At 40.1% G+C, this 25593-nt stretch overlaps 1 protein-coding gene and 1 pseudogene across 1 annotated transcript; one reads left to right on the top strand and one right to left on the bottom strand.

The window, feature by feature from the left end:
• Window positions 1-21340: 21340 nt before the first annotated feature.
• LOC142423056 (PRELI domain-containing protein 1, mitochondrial pseudogene) lies at window positions 21341-21862 on the bottom strand (annotated as a pseudogene).
• Window positions 21863-23774: 1912 nt separating this feature from the next.
• Window positions 23775-25131, top strand: ZNF239 (zinc finger protein 239). The gene is given in 3 exon segments (XM_075528396.1): window positions 23775-24270; window positions 24273-24830; window positions 24833-25131. Coding segments are annotated over 3 exon segments (1299 nt in total). The 5' UTR covers window positions 23775-23828.
• Window positions 25132-25593: the final 462 nt, after the last annotated feature.

The raw sequence follows: 25593 nt of genomic DNA, 5'->3' as shown, positions 1-25593 counted from the left end.
GGAGAAGAACATCGTGTTTGGTAAAGTGGAAGGGCAGCAAAAGAGGAAGGCCTCCAAGGAGCTGGATTGGCACAATGGCTTCATCAGTGGGCTCAGTCACAGGAACAATTGTGAGGATGACAGAGGACCCCGTCCGTGCATGTTTTGTTCTGTTGTGCATTAGGTCACTATGAGTTGGTCCCAACTCGATGGCAGACAACATCACCACTGCCAAAGATAGAAGGTATTGGTTTAGAATGCATTAAGAGAAATTATCATTGGATAGAAAGAAACCTTTTTCTCCGAAGGACAGAAGGAAATACTCGGTTGGGTAGCTAATGGAATTCAATGGGCCATGTTTTGTTAAGACGTGTTTGTGGAGCTCTAAGGCAAATACCCCCAGTTCTACTCCTCAGTTCACCTTTGCTCAGTGATAATGCCAGCTCTCTTTGCCCAATTTTAATCAGTCTTCCTCAAAACCAGGGAAAACCCTTGACTCTAAAAAGAGGAGTCAGAGAGGAACTGCCACTTTCCCTCATTTTTACCGTCTCTGTGTTTGGCTTGGTAAAGCATATCATTCTTGAAGGAAGGCCTGATTATCCTTATTTTTGTGAGGATACACATTGGGCTGAGAGCCACATGGTTACCAGTTCAAAACCACCAGTATCTCTGGGAGAAAGACTGGGCTTTCTATTGCTATAAACAGTTACAATCAAGGAAACCCAGAGGGACAGTTCTACTCAGTCCTATAGGGTCACTGTTAATTGGAATCAACAAGCTGGCAGTGTGTTTGATTTCTTTTTTGAGAGGGAGAAAGTGGTGAGATTAAGATACATTTTAGTGGTTAAATGCCAGGAAGAGGAAAGGGAATCAAAGTAACTTCTAGGCATTTGATATGGGTAATAGGTAGCTTATGCAACTCTTTACTAAAACAGAGAGGAATGGATAAGAACAGATATTGATAGGGATTGTTTAGAGGCAGCTAGTTCCGTTTAGGGCCTGTTAAGCTTTAAATTTCTGACAGACATCCAAGTGTAGATATTAAAGAGAAAATTGGACATGGGAGTCTTTAGTTGATGAGAAAGTTAGGGTGAGATATCTTTAGGCTTAAAATGCCAAAGGACTTCATAGGAATTCCTAAGGACAGTATTTTTTATTGTGTGGGTATGTGTACAAGTGCACATATGCACATTTTTATTTCTGAAATTTTCAACAATGTTTAGAAAAAGAAAAGACATACATAGGATGAGGGGCAAAATTGAGGTAAAAAAATCTAGTGTGACTAGAGGAAAGAAAAAAGGTTAAAATACAGTGATCTTGGTAAAACAGGTATATTGGTAGAGGAAGATATTTTTACTCTTACAGGCTATTGAGATAAATATTTCAAAAGCAGATTATCATAATGAACTGATGGTTATGATTATTGGAGTTTGAGGAAATGGTGCTGTGGAGATTAGCAAATGTGAGGTTCGAATGTGGCATAGCTTGTTCTTGGGGTTGTTGTGGTATCAAGGTAATGTTAGAGACAAAGTAGAAAGGGCACCTACCATGAGACAGTGCCAAGGAAAGACGCAGTAGCTAGATAGCTTGGACTTGCATGGGTTATGGGCAGAAGGGTGAAAATTTGAGTGGAAATTGCAAAGTACATAAAAAAGGAAATTTTTAATAAACTTTATCCTGGTCATTCAGATCCCTGAACTGAATGCTGCTTTTTGAGCCTTTTTTCCTTTCTCGGTGTTACCATCTGTGTTAGGGCAGATTGACTAAAGAAACCAATCCAGAGACATTCACGTGTCTAAAAAGAGCTGTTTATCAATAAAACATCCCAGCCCAGTTCATCTCAAGTCCTTAAGTCCAATACTAGTGCGTAAGTCTCTTCAGATTCAAGGAGCCACATGCAGACAGACTCAAGCAATAATGCAGAATGTAGGAATATCACAGGTTGGTGGGTACAAAGTCAGGTGGATCCAGTGGTAGGGGTAGCATCACAGGACTCGGGTGGCTGGGAATGGGGGTTCCCAGGGCCCTCTTTATGAGAAGGTCATGCCTACAAGGAAGCTCCATCAGGCTGTGACCTAACTGACAGGTTGAATACCACTTAAATATATCGCTAAGTTGGCATGAGATTATGCACCTACCACACCATAGTCACCTTCGGTTCATGGTATTTGTGCAGATGGCGTTTTAGTGTGGAGGAATGTCCTTAATGTTTAGGAACCAGTACAACTACAAGATGTCTCTATGCACTTCACCAAGGAGAAGTGGGATCATCTGGATCCTCTTCAGAGGAACCTGTACCAAGATGTAATGCTGGGAAACTTGGTTTCAGTGGATGGGAACATTTCAGCCTGGACACCTACCTGTTGGGGTCTTTGTTTCCTCAATGTGAAGTAGTGATGGATTCCAGAGATTATGGTTAAAGTATCCAAGTTTTCTTTTTTGGCACAAAAGAATGTGTCTAAGCTGCTAAAGAGTTTCGTTTCATTTCATAAAGACTGGAAAACTAAACAATGGCAACTTTACATAAGCTGTCCTAGAGCTATACCTGGTTTGCTATTTTTAATAGAAGATTGTTTCTAATTTTAGTTTGTTCAGAGCATCCATGGTAAAACATAGTTTCTGCATATACAATTCAGTGATACAGATTACATTCTTCCAGATGTCCAACCATTTACACCCTCTCTCAGGCAAACTGGCTGACTTTAAGAAGATTTCAGGGGTGGTTTGGGGTTAAAGAGCAAGATTTCAATATCACTACATATAACTGAGTAGACTTTGATACAGCAACCAACTTGACAAATGGTAGTTTCATCAATACTTTTTAAATACTATTGCATTAAAGTCAGTTGCACTCTTTCTCTTATAATGGATTTTTAATAACGTTTGAAAGATGTTGGTTCACCAAGTAATGCATTGTGCATTGTTCTGAATGTTGGCAGATGACATTATTCAAAAAGTTCAGGTGGGATGTGAATGAGGGGGAAGACTGAATGGAGACCCAAATCCCATCTGTAGACAATTGGACATTCCCTTATGGAAGAGTCACAAGGAAGAGATGAGCCAGTCAGGGTGCAATATATATAGCACCAACAAAACACAACTTTTCTTGAGTTCCTAATGCTTCCTTACCCCCCTCACCCCCCACCATCATAATCCCAATTCTACCTTACGAATCCGGCTAGATCAGAGCATATACACAGGTACAGATAAGAGCTTGCAACACAGGGAATCCAGGATAGATGAACCCCTCAGGACCAATAATGATAGTAGCGATTCCAGAAGGGTAAGAAGAAGGTGTGGGGAGGAAGGAGGTATCCATCACAGTGATCAACATATAACCCCCTCCCTGGGGGATGGACAACAGAAAAACGAGTGAAGGGAGACAGTGGTCGATGTAAGACATGAAAAAAATAATAACAAATTATCAACGGGTCATGGGGGTGGGGGATGAGCTGATATCAAGGGCTTAAGTAGAAAGCAAATGTTTTGAAAATGATAATGGCAACAAATGTACAAATGTACTTGACACAATGGATGTATATATGGATTGTGATAAGAGCTGTAAGAGCCACCAATAAATTTATTTAAAACAAAAACAGTTCACATGTGTTAATGTCATCATCCAACTCAACTGAAGAGCTGGTAACAGGAAAGTGTTCACCATAATCCTAATTTCTGCATGTAACTTACATTTTGTCATAGCAGTGAACACTATCAGTTGTTATATTTGAGAAAATATATGCAAAATGACTTTAAATAGGCATCACCTGCCTGTTACACAAAATGGTCTGTGAATAAAGTGGGTAGGCCAATTCACAGCTCATTCCCACGAGTGCTTTCTGCAATTAAACCATCATATTGGGTTCTGTAGTAAAGCACATTAAATATCCATCCCAATTTGCCCTATAGGCTACTAAAATGTGTACTGTAGGATCAAGATTCAATAAAATTAGTGAATTTTACTTCTTCGACTACATTCTTAAGATGCTAAGTATCATTTTGACTGCTTTGATAACCTAGTGGATTTGTAATTTTAATAATGCTATGCTTCATTCTCCATGCTATTGGTTTGTAGCTTCATTCCATTATGGTGAGAGTAGGTGCTTTATATGATTTCAGTCTTTTTATTAGTTTGGGTTTTTTCCACACCATTTTGTTAGGAGCTAATCCAGACATGATGCCATGCCATAGCTCAATCGCATCAAGCAGTGTTGTACAATTCAGTGTTTTAAAACGTACTGAAATTGGCTTGGTGTCTGACAATAGTCTACACCAAACACGTGCAGTGCAGTAGAGTGTGTACCGTGCTACTGTTGAGCACTGTGCACTGTCAGTTCGAAATGGTTAATATTATGCAGCTTCCATATTCACTTTTAAATTTGTTCTATCCATCATCAAAGTGTGGTGCTTATAATGTCCTCTGTCTCATAATAGATTTTGACTTAAAACTTCTTATCATATATTAATATTGCCACTCCTGCTAGATTTGTATTACTGCTTATTAAGTCCATTGTTTCCCACCCCACTTTATTTATGTATCTGCGCTTAAGGTGTGCCCCTTTTAGACAGCATATAGTCTACCACTGTTTCTTGGCTAGAATATTTAATCCATTTATATTCTAGTTGCTTTTAATTTAAGATTTCTATTTCTTTATTAAATTCCTAGTTTTACTTTTCTGTTGTTTTCTGAATTCTTTGTTAAAATCTCCCATGTATTCTTTTATCCTAATGAGAAAGCTTAATACTAGTTTTTGGATGTCTTTCTCAAGAATTTTGTAGCAATAAATGCTTAAAATAATAGGTTTGTCTTTCATTGGTGAATAAATAGAAAACAGCCACTGCCCTGAAGATTCACAAGCTTCCACATCTTTCACAATTCCTTCCAAAATTTCTTTTCATTTTTCTGCTCATCAGTGTTAAGTAATGCAAATGTGTTCTGAGATACTGCCTCTCTGCTGGCACTGCCGGCTGAGGCACCACACTGACAAGAACCTACTGATGGCTTCCCTTAATTTCTTCTGCCACCCTGATTCCAGCCATTCCATCCACATCTCATACTACCTGAAGGCTGTTACTGAAGTTGTTGCTGTCCACTGCCAGTACCAGTCTCCAAAATGGAACCAACCTTGAAGGAATAATTGGCAAATGGCCATGGACTAGTTTAATTTACAGAGCAACAATAAGTGATCTAAAATCAGTGGCAAGGAGGGTGTAGGAGGTCTGGCAAGGCTGGATCAAGGACAATGTAACCGAGAATTCCTGAAACCAAAATGAAGGCTGAACATGACAGTGGGACAAGAGGAAAGTACAAAGAAATAGAGGAAAGACCTAGGAGGCAAAGGGCAGTTATAGAGATCTAAATACTGGCATTTACTGATGTAAATATATTTATATACAATGAAGGGCAAATAGATCTATGTATATACATTTATAGGTTTAGTATTAAGGAAACAGATGGACAGTGGGCCCTACTCAAGCACTCCCTCAACACAAGAACACTTTGTTCTAACAATTGAGCAATCTGAGATGCTCATCTTCCTGGCCCAATCACTGAAGACAACAGGTCACAAGCAAATGTGGTGAAGAAAGCTGATGGTGCCCAGCTATCAAAAGATAATAGAGTCGGGGGTCCTATAGGCTTGAAGATAAACAAGCAGCCATCTAACTGAGAAAAAACAACCCACATGGAAGAAGCAAACCAGCCTGTGAGATCACAAGGCATCGAAGGGATCAGGTATCAAGCATCAAAGACCAAAAAAATGATAGCATTGTGAATGGAGAGCAGTGCAGAGTGGGGACCCATGGCCCATCTGTGGGCAATTGGACATCCCCTTGCAGAAGGGTGCGGGGAGGAGATGAACCAGTCAGGATGCAGTGTAGCAATGATGAAACATACAGTTTTCCTCTGGTTCTTGAATGCTTCCTCGCCCCCACTATCATGATCCCAATTCTACCTTACAGATAGGAATTGGAAACACAGGGATTCCAGGACAGATGAACCCCTCAGGACCAGTAGTGAAAGTGGTGACACTGGGAGGGTGAAGGGAAGGTGAGGGAGAAAAGGGGAACTGATTACAAGGCTCTACATATAACCTCCTCCATGGGGGACAGACAGTGGAGAAGTGGGTGATGGGAGACGTTGGATGGTGTAAAATATGACAAAATAATAATTTATAAGTTATCAATGGTTCATGAGGGAGAGGGTAGCAGGGAGGGAAGGGAGAAAATGAGCTGATACCAAGGGGTCAAGTAGAAAGCAAATGTTTTGAGAATGATGAGGGAAACAAATATACAAAAGTACTTGACACGATGTATGTGTGGATTGTGATAAGAGTTATACAAGACCCCAATAAAATAATTTATTTTTAAAAATTTTTACAGAGCAATCCACTAAGCACCCAGGACTACCCAGTGCCAAGCAACTGAAGGTGTGCAGCCCTGTTCCTCTGGTTCATTCTTTATCAACCAGAGATTGGTACTAATCTTACTTTCTAAATCACTATTTTTACTCAAATGTACCCTTTCCATTGAAGCAAAATAAAGATTGTTACACACAGAAAATCAGGCAGCAGGCATCATTGCAAGTTCCAGACACATTGTAATCCTGGGAGAGGAGTGCCTTTGCAAATACGCAGGATGTTCTCTTTGAGGTTCTCGGGGCGCCTGGGACAACGTCCATGTTCTGTTGTACCCATATCTATTCACTTACTCACCCTTACACATTTCTAGAAGGTTATGAAAGAAAGTGAATTCTTTCTCATACATATTGACTTCTTACCTGTGCTCTATCCCCCCCCCCTGCACACACACACACACACACACACATTTCCCCACATTTATTTTCTATTGAGCTCTTGGGTGTCAGCTCCTCCCCCCTCCCCATCTATTGTCTTTATGTTCATTGATTGTCTTTCTCTACTGCAGTATGTGGTCTTTGTCCATTCTATTGATGTTTTTCTTACACATTCGGAAATTCATGTATCTTTTTTCCTAAAAAATGAAACTATCCTTGTGAGATAGATGCTCATAGATTAAGGTATAATTGAGATAGTTTTACTTGAAAATATTTTGATTCCTTGAATCAGAAAGCCTTAAACATGGTCACGTGTAGCCTTTCATTTTTAAAGATCCTATGGAATGAGGTTTCATGGTTGCACAGTAGTTAATAATAGTTCAGCTGCTAACTGAAAGGTTGGTGGCTTGACCCCACCAGTGGTTCTAGGGAAGAAAGATGTGGTAATCAGGTCCCATAAGCCTGATGGGGCAGTTCTACTCTGTCCTACAGAGTCACTAGGAACTGCAATTGGCCCAACAGCAACAATGGTTTTAGTTCTGGTTAATCATAAAGCTCTGCAGCTGACCCCTGAGCAATATGGTCTTGAACTGCATGGGTCCATTGATAGATGGACTTCATTTCCTCTTGCTATTGAGTGAGTTAGTTAACACAAGTGTTAGCGAGTAGCAAATGTCAATTTTTTAAAATCTGTGATGCTAATTATTACATGAACAGTTTGTCTTTTATTCAAACAACCAAAATATTTTCCAGAAAAACTATGATTACTACTCACCAAATATATTATGGAAAATTTATTTTAATAACTATGGTGGATAATACAAAAGATAAAAAGATGTACCCTTTAAAAATATGGTGATAGAAAATACTTAAATGGGAAAAATGCATTATACCCACTATATTGAACCATGAGAAATTGCCATTTTATGGTAAAATACAGATAAATAAAAGCCTGGAGAGAAATGCCAGTAATACTGACTGTGTGTGTGTGTGTGTGTGTGTGTGTGTGTGTGTGTGTGTGTGTGTGTGTGTGTACACATGAGAGCCATGGTTCAATCTCTCAGTAATTATGGCTTTCAAGCCATAATTATTTTCAAATAAGCTGGAGAGTGAAGAGAGCTCTGTAAAACGATTACCTCAGCTAGAGACAATCATGGGCCTCCATTTTCTTTATAGAAACCTGGTGCATTTTCTCAATTCTTGTACCAAAATTACTCATTTGCAAGTCACTACTGAACTTTGTAACTCTTAGTATTTTCTTCTTTGTATTTTTTTCAACAGTTTTATGGGTAAGTAATTTACATATATAATAATTCAGTCTTCAGTCTTGTCCAGGAGAATAGTACAATCACCCCACATCAATTTTAGAGCATCTCCCCACACCCAGCCATGGTTAAATCACTTTTAAGATGTGTTATGCAGTAACAATCCATCCTAGTGCTCCCTTACCCATCCTGTCTTCATGATTTACTCCAGAAATCCCTTGCCTCCCTATCATCCACCCCCACCCCTGTATTCCCTACATCCCCTTTTACCAGTTATTATCATTATGTAATCTCTCTTCCTGTGCTTCACAGCTTGGAGATTCAACAGAAGACAATAAAAATCACACTAAGGTAGTAATGATAAAAAATAGAATATAGGCAGAAATATAAATACTGCATAAGAAGGGGGGGAACCAACATTCGTAAAGCAGGGAAGAAATTTCTGTCATGGAACCAGTAAGAGATGCTTGCAGCTAAACAAATCCAGCTCTTGTATAGAGAGTAGTCAATTGGTCCAGTATCGAGTTGGATCAGCATAATCAAGATTACATGGTCTCTGCATCATTGTAAGGCTGTTCGAGATGCTAGAGCGGAGTATTTCCCTCTTTTTTTAAAATTTTTTTATTTTAACAATTTATTGGGGCTGATACAATTCTTTTCACAGTTCATACAGTATTTCCCTCTTTAACCTTTCAGAACGTTTATTATTATCAGTTTTTCTGATGGGTTTGATGGTGCTGACCTCTTAAAATTATTTTTTAACTTATAAAAATGAAATCTTAGTTTTCCTCCTTCCTGTTGCCTCTCTCTTCCTCCCTCTTCTGCATACTCAGTAGTTTCTCTGCCTATAGAAATCTCAAAGGGCCCTTTCCTTTTCAGTTACTATATCCCCATACCTGTGTTCCTCAGCACCGCTCCCTGCTTTCAGTATACAATTGCCTTCACAGAGTTTGTGGGGAAAACCTGCAGGTAAGTACTTCATGTCTCCCAACACAGATTTAAGACAAAATATAGCAGGTGCTACTATCAAGTTGTTTCGTACCAGTTTTCTGCATGGCAGAGGCAAGTGGAAAACAACCTTTTCTCAAAAGACTGGCACAACTGCCTAACAGATGGCTTTCTTTTAAACATTATTCCTTAATATACACCTTTAAAAAAAAATTATCACACCCTCTTGCCCCAGATCCAAAGACACATGTTAAAGTTCTCCTGAATTAGAGAAAATAAATACTAAGGAATAAGATTTTTTTTTCATATAGCTTTAGAGGCCCACAAGCCATTGTAGTATTTAAGATTTTTTTGGTTGCTCCATTCCTGAACCAATTGCCACTTTGTGGCAATATTTCTCCTGCTGAGAATGCATGCTGTATATGTAAATGTGTCTGCTACTCTAATGAGCCATTGTATATTTAAGTGGCAAACTTATCCTTGTGTCTCCATTTCCCATATTCATAATAAATTCTATTCCTTCTGGGATTTTTTTTCTTGGCTGTAGGAAATATGCACTTCCTTTTAAATTCAATGTGTTGAGAAATTTAAGTCATGTTCCTTTTTAACTTCCCATATCCCACTTTTATCAATATTAAAATTCTTCCAATCCTCTGGTTTAGAAATAAGCCTCTATTGAGTTTATCTTCCCCATTGTCTGTGTTTCCAAATCTCTCATCAGTTCATTTTTGGCTTTATTGATACATATAATTCCCAAAGATACCACCTTATTTGGATCTACTTAATGCTTGAGTTATAGTAAAAATTAGCCAGGTTTATTGACCTAGTTTTCCAAGCTCACATACATTGCAAGTAAACTTGTCTCATTTAAACAACAAAATTAGAATTATCTTTCTCAGTGTATATCAAAAACAAACTCAAACTTTGCCATAGAGTCAATGCTAACTCATAGCTGCCCTATAGGTCCAGGTAGAACTGCCCTCCTGAGGTTTGGAGACTATTATGGGAGAAGGAAACCTTCTCCCGCAGGGTGGCTGGTAGTTTTAAGCTGCTGACCTTGCAGTTAGCAGCCCAGTGCGGAACCACTCTGCCACCAGGGCCCCTAATCACTGGTATAGAGCATATAAATCCCCTCTCTGGCTCAAGGCGTTTTGTGCCCTATAGACATGTTCTCCGCCCCGCCCCACAAACTTACCACCTTTCCTATTCACCGGCCAAATGCACCTACTTAGCCTATTTTCCTAAGGTCCTCCATAGTTGCCCATTCTGGAATCTTTTATCTCTAGTTCCTGATTAATTTTTTTCTTTAAGATTGTTTTTCAAAGTTCATTTCCTATGTGAAACTTTGATTCATGCATTTAATTGGTCCTTGCTCTTATAAGTTTCAATGTCCATTTTCCAGTCTCAAACCTGATTATATATGTTATTTAATATCACTATGCATTCTTTTGTATCTGTGCGAATGCTTTATTTTCTTTGTTGCCAGCCAGGCTTCTGGAGAGAAAGCAGTGTATCTTCTAATACTTCTAATACTGTGTACATAGTCAATATTTAATAATAGACTGTTGATAAGTTAGGATCCCTGGTGGCTAGTGGTTAGGCACTAGGCTGCTAGCTACAAGGTTAGTAGTTTGAAAACTGACTGCTTCATGAGAGAAAGATGAGGCTTTATACTCCCATAAAAAATTACAGTCTCAGCATCCCACAAGAGCAGTTCTACCCTACCCTATAGGGTCGCCATGAGTCAAAATTAACTTGATGGCAGTGAGTTTGGTTTGTTTTTTGGATAATAATTTAGTAGAGAAGAAATGTTTCTTTAAGTGTTATGGGAGGGACATTAAATAAACAATACACAAGTACATAAAAAAGTATTGCTACTGAATTCCAACCTATCCATTCATGGGTTTATTCCAAACACAATGTGTTTACCCATGTCTTTGCAATTGATGGTTAGCTGCAGGAAATTTTTCTCAGTTATCGTTATCTTAGTCTCATTAACTCAGACCAAAAAAACACTCCCATCAAGTTGATTCCAACGCATACGGGTTTCTGAGACTGTTAATCTTTGTATGAACAGAAAGCCTCCTCTATCTCCCTTGACTGGCTGTTGGATCTGAACCACCAATCTTGTGGTTAGCAATCCAGTGTGTACTACAATCCACCACTACACCAGAGCTCCATTTTAGTCTCCTTACGATGCTAGGAAAATAGCATAGTGACCTTCTCTGGCTACACAAAGAAGGAGAATCCATGTGCACATCTGTCCAAGGCCAAATGTCACAAGGCAGAAAAATAGTTCCACCCTCCATCTTTCTTCACCCATTCGAACACCAACTGTTCTTCAATACTCAACTTTCTAATTTTTTATAATTTGTGGCAGTGGCTACACAGACTTCACAGACAGAACGTATAATTATGGGGATTATTATAATTCAAAATCGATTCAGTGGCAGTGAGTTTGGTTTTACTTTTGGTATTAGGGAAGTTGACAGGTTTCCACAAATCAGGATCACTAAATAATAAGGATACAGTCACTGGTCCACAGCAGTGCTTCTCCTCAGCCAGCAGCCAAGTCTCTCTCTATTCCTCAGTCCCTTAGCCACCTGCTCCCTTGTCTTCTGTCTCTTTGGGTCAGAAAGTCCCCCACCACTCCACCTCACTCTCACAGTCTCCGGTTTCAGGGGTCTTTTGCTCTGCTTGGTGTGACGCCTTTGCTCTAGCCCATGGTCTCAGCCTCTGATGTCTTGATGGTGGCCTCTGGCACTTGAGGCAGGTATTTCAAAGTACTCCATTATTATGGTTCTCTTCCTTGGTTGTCCTGGGAATTTTCTTTTTTTTTTTTTGTTTCAAAGCACCTATATTATTGGGCAGTCTTCTGCCAAGGACCTACTTAAAGTACAGAAATCAAAGGTGTTATTTTGGGACTAAGATGAGCTTGGCTCAAGCTATGATATTTTCTTTTCTTAAAATCATTTTATTAGTGGCTCATACAACTTTATCACAATCCATACATATATAAATTGTGTAAATCACATTTGTACAATCATTGCCCTCATCATTCTCAAAACATTTGCTCTCCACTTAAGTACTTGGCATCAGCTCATTTTCCCCCTCCCTCCCCATTCCCTCCTCCCTCATGAACTATTGATAGTTTATAAATTATTATTTTGTCAATTCTTACACTGTCTGATGTCTCCCTTCACCCACTTTTCTTTTGTCCATCCTCCAGGGAGGAGGTTATATGTAGATCCTTGTAATTGGTTTCCCCTTTCCAACCTACCCTCCCCCCCCCTTCCTGGTATCGCCACCCGCACCACTAGTCCTGAAGGGATCATCTGCCCTGGATTCCCTGTGTTTCCAGTTCCTCTCTGTACCAGTGTACATCCTCTGGTCAAGCCAGATTTGTAATATAGAATTGGGATCATGATAGTAGGTGGGGAGGAAGCATTTAAGAACTAAAGGAAAGTTGTATGTTACATCATTGCTACATCACACCCTGACTGGCTCGTCTCCTCCCCCAAGTCCCTTCTCTAAGGGGATGCCTAGTGACCTACAAATGGGCTTTGAGTCTCTACTCCCCACTGACCCCCTCATTCACAATGATAGGATTTTTTATTCTGATGATGCCTGATGCCTAATCCCTTTGACACCTTGTGATCACACAGGCTGGTGTGCTTCTTCCATGTGGGCCTTTGCTTCTGAGCTAGATGGCCGCTTGTTTACCTTCAAGCCTGTAAAAGACCCCAGACACTATATCTTTTGATAGCCGGGCACCATCAGCTTTCTTTGCCACATTTGCTTATGCACCCACTTTGTCTTCAGAGATCATGCCAGGAAGGTGAGCATCATGGAATGCCAGTTTAACAGAAAAAAAGGTGTCTTGCATTGATGGAGTACTTGAGTGGAGGCCCAATGTTCATTTGCTACCTTAATACTAAACCTATAAATATGTGCACATAGATCTATTTCCTCATCCTCATATATAAGTATATTTATATATGTACATGCCTATATTTAGACCTCTCAAAATGCCCTTTGCCTCCTAGCTCTTTCCTCTATTTCTTTTGACTTTCCTCTTGTCCCACTATCATGTTCAGTCTTCATTTGGGTTTTAGTAATTCCTATTGGTTACATTACCCTTGATCATGCCCTACCAGGCCCGCTACACCCTCCTCAGCACCAATTTGGATCACTTGTTGTTCCCTTGTCCCTGGGTTTAACACCACTCTCTTTCCCCCTATCTCCCCCTCTCCTATGTCCCCCCAGAACTGTCAGTCCCATTGTTTTCTCCTCCAGATTGTTCATCCAGCCTATCTTATTTAGACAGACCTGTGGAGATAATGACATGCACAAAAACAAGACAGAGCACAACCAAGCAACAAAAGAAAACAAAACAACAACCCAATGGTTTTACCTGGGAATTTTCATCTGTGCTTCCAGGTTGGCTCTTATACACAGAGGAAAGACTTTCATGAAGCTGTACTTTTTGTTTTTCAGTAGATCATACCCCCAAGGAAACAAATGGTGGTTACTTGATTCAAGTAAGGTGAATACTCAGAATACATCCTACCTAAGTCCTGTCCAGTAGCATAACAGAGAACTCTTCAAAATAGGATCGTAACTACAGACATAAAGGCTAGAAATTATGATCTATCTAACGGGGTTATGGATGTTATTGTTGTTAGGTGCCATCAAGTCAGTTCCAACCCATAGTGACCCTATGCAAAACATAATGAAACACTACCTGGTCCTGCTCCACTGTCATAATTTTTTCTATGCCTGAAACCATCATTGTAGCCACTGTTTCAATATATCTCATTGAGAACCTTCCTCTTTTCACTGCCCCTTCACCTTAGCAAGAATGATGTCCTTCTCCAAAGACTAGCCTCACCTTATAATGTGTCCAAAATATGAAAGATGAAATCTCACCCTCCTTGCCTCTCTTCTTCCCATGCAGACTTGTTTGTCCTTTTGGCGGCTAATGGAATTGTCAATATTCTTCCCCAGCACCACAATTCAAATATATCGATTCTTTGGTCTTCCTTATATAATACCATGCATATAAGGCATATTTAATTGCCTCATGCATATAAGGCAATTGAAAATACCATAGGTTGTCAGGCAAACCTTTAATCTTCAAAGTAACACCCGTGCTTTTCAGTACTTTATAAAGAGGTTTTGTGCAACAGACTTACCAAATGCAATACATTTTTCGATCTCTTGATTGCTGTTTCCATGAGCACTGATTTAAGATCCAAGCAAGACAAAATCATCGACTGCTCCGACTTTTTCTTCTTTTATCCTGATGTTGCCTATTGGTGCAATTGTGAGGGCTTTGGTCTTCTTATATTGAGTCAGAATCCATACCGAAGGCTGTAGTCCTTGATCTTCATCAGCAAGTGCTTCAATTCCCCTTCCCTTTCAGCAAGTAAGGTTGTGTCATTTGCATCTTGCCGATGAATAAGCCTTCCTCCAAGCCTGATGCCACATTCTTCTTCTTCATATAATCCAGCTTCTGTAATGATTTGTTCAGCATACAGATTGGATAAGTGTTATGAGAGGACACAACCCTGATGCACACCTTTCCTGATTTTAAAACACGTAGTAATCCCTTGTTCTGTTTGTACAACTGCCTCTTGATCCATGTCCAAGTTCCACGGGAGCACAATGAAATATTCTGGAATTCCAATACTTCTCAAGGTTATCCATAGTTTGTTAGGAAACACACAATTGAATGCCTTTGCATAGTCAATAATTAGCAATTATATTCCATATCCTTTCTGAATCTGTTCTGAACTTCTGAGTTTCCTGTTGTTGTACTGCTGCATCTGTTGTTAGATGATCTTCAGCAAAATTTTACTTGCATGTGATATCAAAGATATTGTTCTATAATTTGAGCATGCTGCATGCTCACCTTTCTTTGTAATGGGCACAAATATGATACAAATAGAAGAGTCATATTAAAAAATGTCACTCCACCATGGGTGCCTTCAAAAAAAGTGTCAAATCAAAACAGTGACTTATGTGGGGATCTACTGAGCCATTTAAATTCAAGGCAGAGAAGTCCGCTCAGAAGGTTATGGTCCAATTTGGGGGACTTTCCAAAGAACAGGAGAATCACAGGAGCTCATTAAGAAAAAGTTTTAAGATAGTTGGAGTGGGGGAGAAAAAAGAAAAGAGGAAACTGCACTGTTAAGAAAAAGAACAAGGAAGTTGAGCCAATAACTTTTTCTCCATCACAACAGTGCACCTGCTCATTCCTCAAGGGAAGCAAGGACTGCCCTACAAGAATTTTCATTGGAAAACCTCACCCCATCCATTATCTGATCTTGCCCCTTCAGACTTCTTTTTGATCCCCAAACTCAAGGAATGTTGAAAAATGTGTTAGTCTGGATAGACTAGAGAAACATATCCATAGGAACTCATATATGTTTAAGAGAGAGTTTTATATAAAGTGTAATTGTACATTAAGAACACATCCCAACCCAGTCCAGTCCAAGCCCATAATTCCAATATTAGCCCATATGTCCAATACCAATCTATAAAGTTCTCTTCAGACTCATGAAACACATGCAATGACGCTAAATGCAGGACGATCACAGGCCAGTGGGCAGAAAGTCTTTGGATCCAGTAGCATTGTAAGCCTCTCTGTGCTGGGAGGGGTCTCCACGTGGTTTCTCCAACTTCAGAGGTGTGATTGCATCAGGGTAGGGCCATGTAGCTTATCCAGCTCTGGGCGCTAGCATAGCTCCATATGTCTTGTCAGCTGCAATGTCTCCCAGGGAATGAGCAGAGAGAGAGAGATGTCTCCTACCTCCAAGGAGAAAAATATCGGATTTCCAAGAATTCTCAGGAGAAGGCCATGCCCAGACAGAGGCCTCATTGGCTATAACCTGGTTAACAGACTAGACTCCACCCCTTCGCTCTTAATCCTCTCAAGTCCCAAATTGACACCAAATTATGTAGCTACTACAAAAAGGAACATGATTGAAGTCCCTACAGAAAACCCAGACTGCCATTTTAATGTGGTATAAATTGAAGAGTGCAGAATTCTTCAAGGTAGGGATAGAGCAATGAAGAGATTGCCTTCAAAGGGTATGAAGGATATGTTCAGAAAAGATAGCCTCACATGGTGATATTTGTAGTAAATGCTATGATTTTATAGCCATACTTTTCACTCACCCTTATATTCCATGTTAAGAGAATGAAGACTTGTGATTAGAGTGACATGTATCATTTAAAATTCCAGGACATGTCTTCAAAGTGACATTTAAACTGAACTCTAAAGGACCATTATGCAAAGGAGGAGCTGCATTCCAGTAATAGGAACCCGAGAAAGAGAAGACCCTAATACATGGAAGGGAAGTGCACACAGGGAGCACCTGGAAGACATATTAGGCACCACCTGGCTCGTTCATGGCCATGAAAGCGTTAGTGAAAGGTGTGAATTTCATCCTAAATTCAGTACGAAGCCACTGAAGGGAGTTATATTCTCTGATTGACTGCTTTGTAGAAAATGGTTGGCAGAGGAGCAACAGTGAAATAAGATATGGAGCTCCAGTTTCAGGCTATGCTTTACGGTTTCATTTTTACTGATAAGAAATTGAACAGACTGTGTAAAACAAAAAGAAAGAAAGAAATTGAACAGAGCTCACCAGTATTTTTTATGCTAATAAGATATTAAAGTTCCCCAGTTACAAATAATACATAAATACAACATGACATGAAATCACCAATAGTAGCTCATGTACCCATTTTTCTCCTCTGTGTTTCATATGTACCTGTGTATATTACAAATGTATGTGTTAAATGGTTATTAGATATTTTGTGTGAATTTTGAAAATTGTGTATGTTTTAGAGATTTTATGTTAGATAACTCTATTAAAAGATTCCTTTTCTAGCAGTAATGAATCTCACAATCTTCCTCTGATTCTTAAACGTTTCCTCCCCTCCATCTATCCTGATCCCAATTCTACCTTGCAAACCTGGTTAGACCAGAGGATGCACAGCGGTACAGTTGGAATCTGGAAACACAGGGAATCTACGACAGATGAACCCCTCAGGACCAACGCTGAGAGTGGTGATACCAGGAGGGAAGAGGGGGGCAGAAAGGGGGAACCAATCTTGGGGATCTACATATAACCTCCTCTCTGGGGGATGGGCAACAGGAAAGTGGATGAAGGGAGACGCCGGGCAGTGTATGATAAGATAAAATAATAATTTATAACCAAGGGTGTGAGGGGCGATGCTGGGAGAGTGGAGGATGAGTGGATTGGAAAGGGGGAACTGATTACAAGGATCCACATGTGACCTCCTCCCTGGGAGAGGGACGGCAGAGAAGTGGGGGAAGGGAGACTCCGGATAGGGCAAGATATGACAAAGTAACGATGTATAAATTACCAAGGGCACATGAGGGAGGAGGGAGCGGGGAGGGAAGGGAAAAAAAAAGAGTACATGATGCAAAGGGCTTAAGTGGAGAGCAAATGCTTTGAGAATGATTGGGGCAGGGAATGTATGGATGTGCTCTATACAATTGATGTATGTATATGTATGGATTGTGATAAGAGTTATATGAGTCCCTAATAAAATGTAAAAAAAGAAAAGGAAAAAAAAAGAAAATGATTAGGGCAAAGAATGTACAAATGTGCTTTATACATACATACAGATGTAAGTATATGTATGGACTGTGATAAGAGTTGTATGAGCCCCTAATAAATTGTTTTTAAAAAAAGAGTTGCATGAGCCCTAATAAAATTATTTTTTAATAATAATTTATAAATTATTAAGGGTTCATGAGGGAAGGGGGAATGGGAAGGGAGGGGGAGGGAAAAACGAAAAATGAGCTGATTCCAGGAACCCAAGCAGAAGGCGAATTTTAAGAATGATGAGGACAATGAATGTATTTTGAGAATGATGAGGACAACAAATGTATAAGAATGCTTTGCTCAATTGATGTATGTATGGATTGTAATAAGAGTTGTATGAGCCTCAAGAAAATGACTAAAAAAAAGATTCCTTTTCATCAGGAAGAAAGAGAAAAAGAAATAGAGGAAACAACTAGCCTGTAAAAATTATATATACAGGCCCCCAATACAATAGCACCTCGCCCTGCTAAGCAGCCATTGCAGGATACCCATCTTCCCGACATGATCACTGAAGACAGCCGTGTGTGTAAGCAGATGTGGTGAAGAAAGCTGATGGTGCCCGGCTATCAAAAAAAGATATAGCGTCTGGGGTCTTAAAGGCTTGAAGGCAAATAAGCGGCCATCTAGCTCAGAAGCAACAAAGCCCACAGAGAAGAAGCACACGGCCTAAGCGAATACAAGGTGTTGAATGGACCATGTAGCAGATACAAAGGAACAAAAACAATCATTGTGTGATCACCTTCCCCACATAATGGCTTAAGACGAAAGTGTGCATAAGCAAGTGTGGTGAAGAAGGCGGATGGTGCCTGGCTACTGAGAGATATAGCGTCTGGGGACTTAAAGGCTTGAAAGCAAACAAGCGGCCATCTAGCCCAGAAGCAACCGAGCCCACACGGAAGCAGCACACCAACATAGGTGACCATGAAGGACAGAGGAGACCAGGTCTCCAACATCAAAGGTGGGGTGGTGGTGAGAATCACATCACCGTGAAAGAGGGGGAGTGCATGATGGGGACCCAATGCCCACCTGTAGAGAGCTGAACACCCCTTCCAGAGGGGTAGTGAGGAGGAGATGGGCCACACAGGGTTCAGTGTAACAACAATGAAACTCAAAACCTTCCTCTAGTTCCTGAACGCTTCCTCCCCCCCCCCCCCAATCATCATGACCCCAATCCTACCTTGCCTTGCGGACCTGGTTGTACCAGAGGATGTACAGCGGTGCAGTGGGGATCTGGAGGCACAGGGAATCTAGGACAGACGAACCCTTCAACACCAGCGGTGGGAGTGGCGACACCAGGAGGGAAGGGCATGTAGAAAGGGAGAACCGATCTCGGAGATCTATGTGTAACCTCCTCTCTGGGAGATTGGCAAGGGGGAGGCGGGTGAGGGGAGACGCCGGGGAGTGTAAGATAAGATATAATAATTATTTATAAACTATCAAGGGACCAGGGGTGGGATCAGGGAGGGAGGGGGATGGGGGGAAAAAAAGGGAAACCGAGCTGATTCCAGGAACCCAAGTGGAAGGTGAATTATGAGAGTGACGAGTGTAACGAATGTATAAGGGTGCTTTGCTCATTTGATGTATGTACAGATTGTGATAAGAGCCTTATGAGCCCCAATAAAAAGATTTAAAAAAAATTATATATACAGGTTGTAAAGATAGAGATGTATATATGTGAAGATATAAGTATATTAAGATAGGTATATTATATATTATAATATATAATATATTGTAGAAATAATTATATATTATAATATAATATATGTTATATATTATATGCAACATTATATATAATATATTATGTTGTCTATAATATAATATAGGTATATTGTATGTTATAATATAGTATATTAATATAATATAATAATATAGTATATTAAGATAGGTATGTTATATATTATATATACAGGTTGTAGAGATAGATATGTATATATGTGAAGATATAAGTATATTAAGATAGGTATATTTATCTAAGCATGTATATGTAAGTAAGTATACTAGGGAAGCTGACGGACTTTGGGCCTCCACTTAAATCTTACCTCAGTACAAGAATGGTTTGTTATAATAATGTGGAAATATGGGATACTCATCTTCCCAACACAATACCTGAAGAAAAAATGGGTGCATAAGTAAATGTGGTGAAGAAAGCTGATGGTGTCCACCTATTAAAAGATATAGCGTCTGGGGTCTTAAAGGCTTGATGTCAAACAAGCAGCCATCTAGCAAGGAAGTAATGAAGCTCACAGGAAAGAAGCATGCCAGTGTGTGTGATCACAAGGTGTTGACAGGAAAAGGTATCAGAAGTTCAAAATCAAGCAATCAAACCGACATGAAGGAACATGGGCAATGTGGAGACTCAAAGCCCATCTGTAAGACAATTGGACAGTCCCTCCCAGAAGAGCCACACAATAGGGATGATATATCCAGGGTGCAGTAGAGCACTGATGAAACACAGCTATCCTTTAGTTCTTTAAAATTTCCTCCTCCCACTATTATGGCCCTAGTTTTACCTCACTAATCTTGCTAATCCTGCTTATGTACATGGGTACAACCAAGATCTTTTGATGCATGAAATTCAAGTTAGATTATCCCCTCAGAAACAGTAAAGTAAGTATTGGCTCCCTGAGGATACAGGAAGAGAGACAGGGAAAGGAGGCACAGCTATGATGACTGTATAACCCCTCTTGAAGGGAACGAACATCAGAATTTAAGGAGAATGTATACATGGGATGCTGTAACTTAAATGCAAAATAATAATAATATATCATATACTGAGGGTTTAGGGTGTGGAGGGAGGAGATAAATGGGAACGGATCAAGGAGTTTAAGAAGAAAAGAAAATGTATTGAAGATGATGAGGGCAAGAAAAAACATGATGGCAGCAATTGTACAATTATGCTTGATCTCATGGAACTATGGATTATAATAATATCTGTAAGACCTCCTAATAAAATGTTTTTTGTTTTTTTTTTGAGGTTTTACTTCTTTTTTTTTTTTTTTCTTCTTTTACATTTTATTAGGGACTCCAACAACTCTTACCACAATCCATACATATACATACATCAATTGTACAAAGCACACCCATACACTCCCTGTCCCAATCACTCTCAAGGCCTAATAAAATGTTTTTAATCCCTTTTTTAATTCTGCCAGCATTTCCTCCTGATACTCATTTTCGTATTTTTTCATTTTTCATATTATTTTAAGTTTTAAAAACATAATATTTAACTTTTCACTGCTACTTTACAAACCTGCCATCAATAAAATTCTTTTCTCTTTGATTTTCATATAACTGCAATTTCTTTTATTTATTTATTTATTTTTAATTCAACAAGTATTTATTGAGTGCTTCTTATGTGCTAGGTATTGTTTCAGTACCTGGGACACATCAGAGAGCAAACAGATCACTGCTCCTGTGGAGCTTAGTCTAGTGTTCAAGACAACATCTCCTGGGCACTGTGAGCTGTGAGGGCAGGTCTGCACCTCTCTGTCTGTCCCTCAGCTGCCCACGGGGGAAATAAGCAGGCTTGGCACACACATGGGTGACATGCTTGGTGTCCTGCAGTGCCAAATGGACACACACATCCCCATGCCCCCAGACAGTACATAGGGGCTGGAAGTTGATTTTTAATTAAGAAAGCATACTGCAGGCTCCTCAGTGGGGTGGAGCCAGATCGTCTGGTCATGGGTGGGGGCAGAGGGCTGGGCTGGCTACACGAACTGCTGCTGCTGCTTCTTGGTGGCTGTCTTGCTGTCCAGGTCCTTGGCCTTCTCGGTAGCTGCCAGTGCCGTCTCCTTTCCCTTTTCTGTGGCTTCCTTGGCGGTTTCAACAAGCGTCTAGAAGGGGCCTCACCTTACAGCTTGGCCAGGATGTATTCAAAGCCCTTCATAGTCTTGGTCACGTTGCTTTTAAACCGGGCCAGACCAAATTCCATGAGCCGGGCATGGTTGATGTTCCAGGTGAATGTGGTCATAGTCTGATTCTGTTAGTCCACAACGGAGTCCTCCAGGATGTACACCGAGTGAGCGACATTGACAGGAAACAGTCGCTCGGCCCAGCGGGGCTTCCTGTTGGTCTTGGATAGGAGCTTCTGGTGAGGGGTCACCTCCCGGTGCACCATGTCTCCTGTCAGGACACGCTTGCTGTAGGGATTCGGGTACCGCTGCCAGAAGGCGGCGAACACTTGGTCCCAGGAACTCGAGCTCGCTCTGGCTCAGGAAATACTTCACCATCGCCCCAGCCAGAGAGGGCTCAGCACCCACGCAGCATCAGGGGTGCGCAGCCCGGGGACACGCGGAGGCTCGGCGCACGCCTGCCAGCCTCGCAGGTCAGCGACCGCCACACCGCGCCCAACCAGCCGCCACCATCTTCGTATAACTGCAATTTCGACAACCACTCTGTATTGTTAAAGCAGTGTAACTTGATGATTTAATAGCATCTTTGGTCCACGCTGTTTAGTTGTTCCCATCTAAATTTTTATTATACTTTCCAATTTTGCCAGTACTTAAAAAATTTATAAACAAAGCAATATGTTTACATAGGTAAATCAGATATTCCATACTGAAAGTTTTGTAACAAAACCCAGTAGTCCCCATTCTATTCCTGCAAATTTCCATATTGCTTTTCCCAGAAGCAATAAGTTTTAATCCTTGCAGCTATTCCTTACAGGGTTTATTATCATATTTCCAAGTAATGTGCTGATTCAGGTTTTTATTTTATGTAAAAAATAATGAATGCATTCACATTGTTAAAAAATATTTAAATATACACAATTTTATTTAAATATAAAATATACACAAGTTTCTTCCATATCCTCAACGCTTCTCTACTTCTCTGTAAACAATGTACAGGAAGTAATCTTGTATAAATTTCATCTTACAACTATGCGTGGAAATCTGAAGAGTACAGTACCCAAACTGGAATGCTGATGTTGCGTATTCTTCATAGGGAATGAGAGTGGGTACAAATTTATACTCAAGAAGCAGTCAGTGTCTTCACTTCCACAGACTTAGGACAATGTGACAGATGGAAAAGGCACCTCAGTGTGCTTTTCTCTCCATAGCTATAACTTTGATAATTTTTCTTCCATTTGCTCCCAAAGTTTAATCTTCTCTCTACCAAAAGTCTTGCTGTCTTCCAATAGTGTTGATATGTGGTCATGAGGTTATTAATTTCACTCATATTTAAATATTCTAGTAGCATTAAGAGGAGAAAAAAATATTTTTTTAAAGAGGAGCCCTGGTGGGGTGGTGCTTAAGCACATGGGTGCTAAGTAGGGGTCCGTAGTTCTAATCTACCAGCAGTTCTGTGGGAGGAAGATTTGGCAATCTGCTTCCATAAAGATTATAATGACCCCAAAGGGACACTTTGGGTCAGAATCGACTTGACATCACATAATACATACGATAACTTTAAAATCACTGAGGGATTTAGCCCTAAATTCATGGTATTATACATTAAACATTTCTTGTCTCTCCTTTGCTCTCCAGGGCACATTCTTTACCATATTTACTCACATTATTTCCTTTATAAGACGCTTCTTACAGTTTTCCTAAACATATTTGCACCACATTTCACTTTTCCACCCTTATATCATTTCTCCAAAATGCCCAAGTGCTGTGCTCAGATAGAATGCCCCATTCTTTGTATTCATGCTGGTTTTTCATCTGCCTATTGTAGCACTTACATCGTATTGTCTTGTTTTGACATGTTTGTGCTTCTTCACATCAGGTTCTACCTTGATTTCAACTTTTCTCTTTGCAGTCTTAAGTAACACCTGTTAGTGAGATTACTAATAAATGAAGTCAAGTGAAACAAAATGTTATTCATGCCAAGGCTGTAACATTAAAAGAGGAATACTTTTTATTGACTACACTTAAGAACAGAAGGGTGTTCCTATCTCTTATACCCAGGTCTGTCTGTCTGCCTCTCTTTTGCACACACACACACACACACACACACACTCACTCACATTAATTCAAAGGATATGACTTCAGGACAGAAAGATTAGCATTTACTAGTTAGTCAGTCTGCAGGCCGTAGCCACTCAAGAAAACTTAAGTCTACACTTTATGTCTTTGTAGCCCTGAATTCTCTTGTTCCCTAGGAAACCTGAATGGAAACTGTTGAGAATCTTCAAAGAAGGGATTTAGGTATAATTTACATGAAGAGCTTTCCTGCTGGCAAATTTTGGAAAAGATGCCCAACACAATAACTGGGAATCAAGATTATATTGTGAATCTTCAAGGGGAAATATATAGAGACCCAGAACTAGATCTTTCCCCTTGTCAAAACAGGAGAGAAGCATCTTCTCATGTTTTTAGAAGTAAGAATATGGTAACTCTTCATAGAGATTATGTAAAAAACAGAGAAAATGAAGACTATCTGGCTTTGAAAGTCCCAAGCCAAATGTCCACACAGCTCTCTTCAGTGAAGTTCTATAAGAATGAACCACAAGATTTTCAGGAACACAAAAGTCTCTTTGTTGTTGAAGAAAGCCCTGAGGGAAAAACAATACGGAGGGGCAGCCCTCCCCTGGACTGTTATTCAGAGAACCTTCAAGGTATAGGTCAGTCAGATATAGCAGAATCAGTCCCTCCGTTGTTGAGTGGTGAGGCAATTTGCCAGAACAGTCAGGTGAAAGATCTTTGGATCCTTTTGACAATAATGAAAAAGACGAATGTGGTTGTAAGTCACAGTTTACTAGTTATAGTCATAAGAAAGTTCATACAACTGAGAAACTTTATAACTGCAATGACTGTGGGAAAATGCTGAAGACCAGACCAAATGTTCATCCATATGAGAGAAGCCACTCAGAAGAGAAACTACATAGCTATGTTCCATATGGTAAGGAATTTAATCAGAATCCAGAATTATTAGTTCATCAGAAAGACCTCACAGAAGAAAGTCCCTATAAATGTGAGCAATGTGGGAAGGGCTTCACAAGAAGCTCAAGTCTTCTCCTTCATCTTGAAGTTCATACAGGTGAGAAACCTTATAAATGTGACAAGTGTGAAAAGGGCTTTAGTCAGAGCTCCAAACTGCACATCCACCAGCGAGTCCACACTGGAGAAAAGCCCTTTGAATGTGGGGAGTGTGGTATGAGCTTCAGTCAGCGCTCTAACCTGCACATCCACCAGCGAGTCCACACAGGAGAGAGACCCTACAACTGTGGAGAATGCGGAACGCGCTTCAGTCAGAGTTCAACCTTCATCTTCACCGGCGCATACACACTGGAGAGAAGCCTTATCAACGCGATGACTGTGGGAAGGGCTTCAGTCAGAGTCCAGATCTTCGCATCCAGCTCCGAGTCCACACTGGTGAGAAGTCCTGTCTTTGTGGCAGGTGAGGCAAAGGATTTACCCAGAGTTCCACACTTGTCATTCATCAGCGAGTACATACTGGAGAGAAGCCCGATGTATGTAGCAAGTGTGGCAAAGGCTTCAGCCAGAGCTCCAACCTTCACATCCACCAACGGGTTCACAAAAAAGATACTTGTTAAATGTTGGCAGCCAACTCGGGTCTTCAACCAGAGTATTTATATTTTGAAGACTACTAAATACTTTTTAACAATACTCTTTATACAAGGGCACTTCAAAACATTTGTGGGGGGGGGGAAAGGATAATGGGATTTTCCCATGAGCTTTTTGAAACCCCCATATATTCTACAAAGGAAAGAACTAGGAAAGATTATCCAGATGTGTACCCTCACTAAAAAGCATTCGTTTATTTTTAAAATATGTAAATATTTTTTAATTCTATACTGAGAATAGATTGCTGTTTCCACAGATAATAGGGTGAAAACATTTGTAATTTAGCCAATGTTTTAACTATATAACTTTCTGTCCATTTTTAACCCTAAATACTTCATATTTATCTAACCAGGAACTGGTCTCTTTTTTCACATTCATTAACAGACTGGAATTCTAGGGTCTTGTTAGTCTGGGTACACTAGAGAAACAAA

Source organism: Tenrec ecaudatus, chromosome 12, assembly GCF_050624435.1.
Source record: "Tenrec ecaudatus isolate mTenEca1 chromosome 12, mTenEca1.hap1, whole genome shotgun sequence".
NCBI classification, from domain to species: Eukaryota; Metazoa; Chordata; class Mammalia; order Afrosoricida; family Tenrecidae; genus Tenrec; species Tenrec ecaudatus.
The sequence above is the reverse complement of the archived record's forward strand: the minus strand, read 5'-3'. Positions and strand labels throughout refer to the sequence as shown.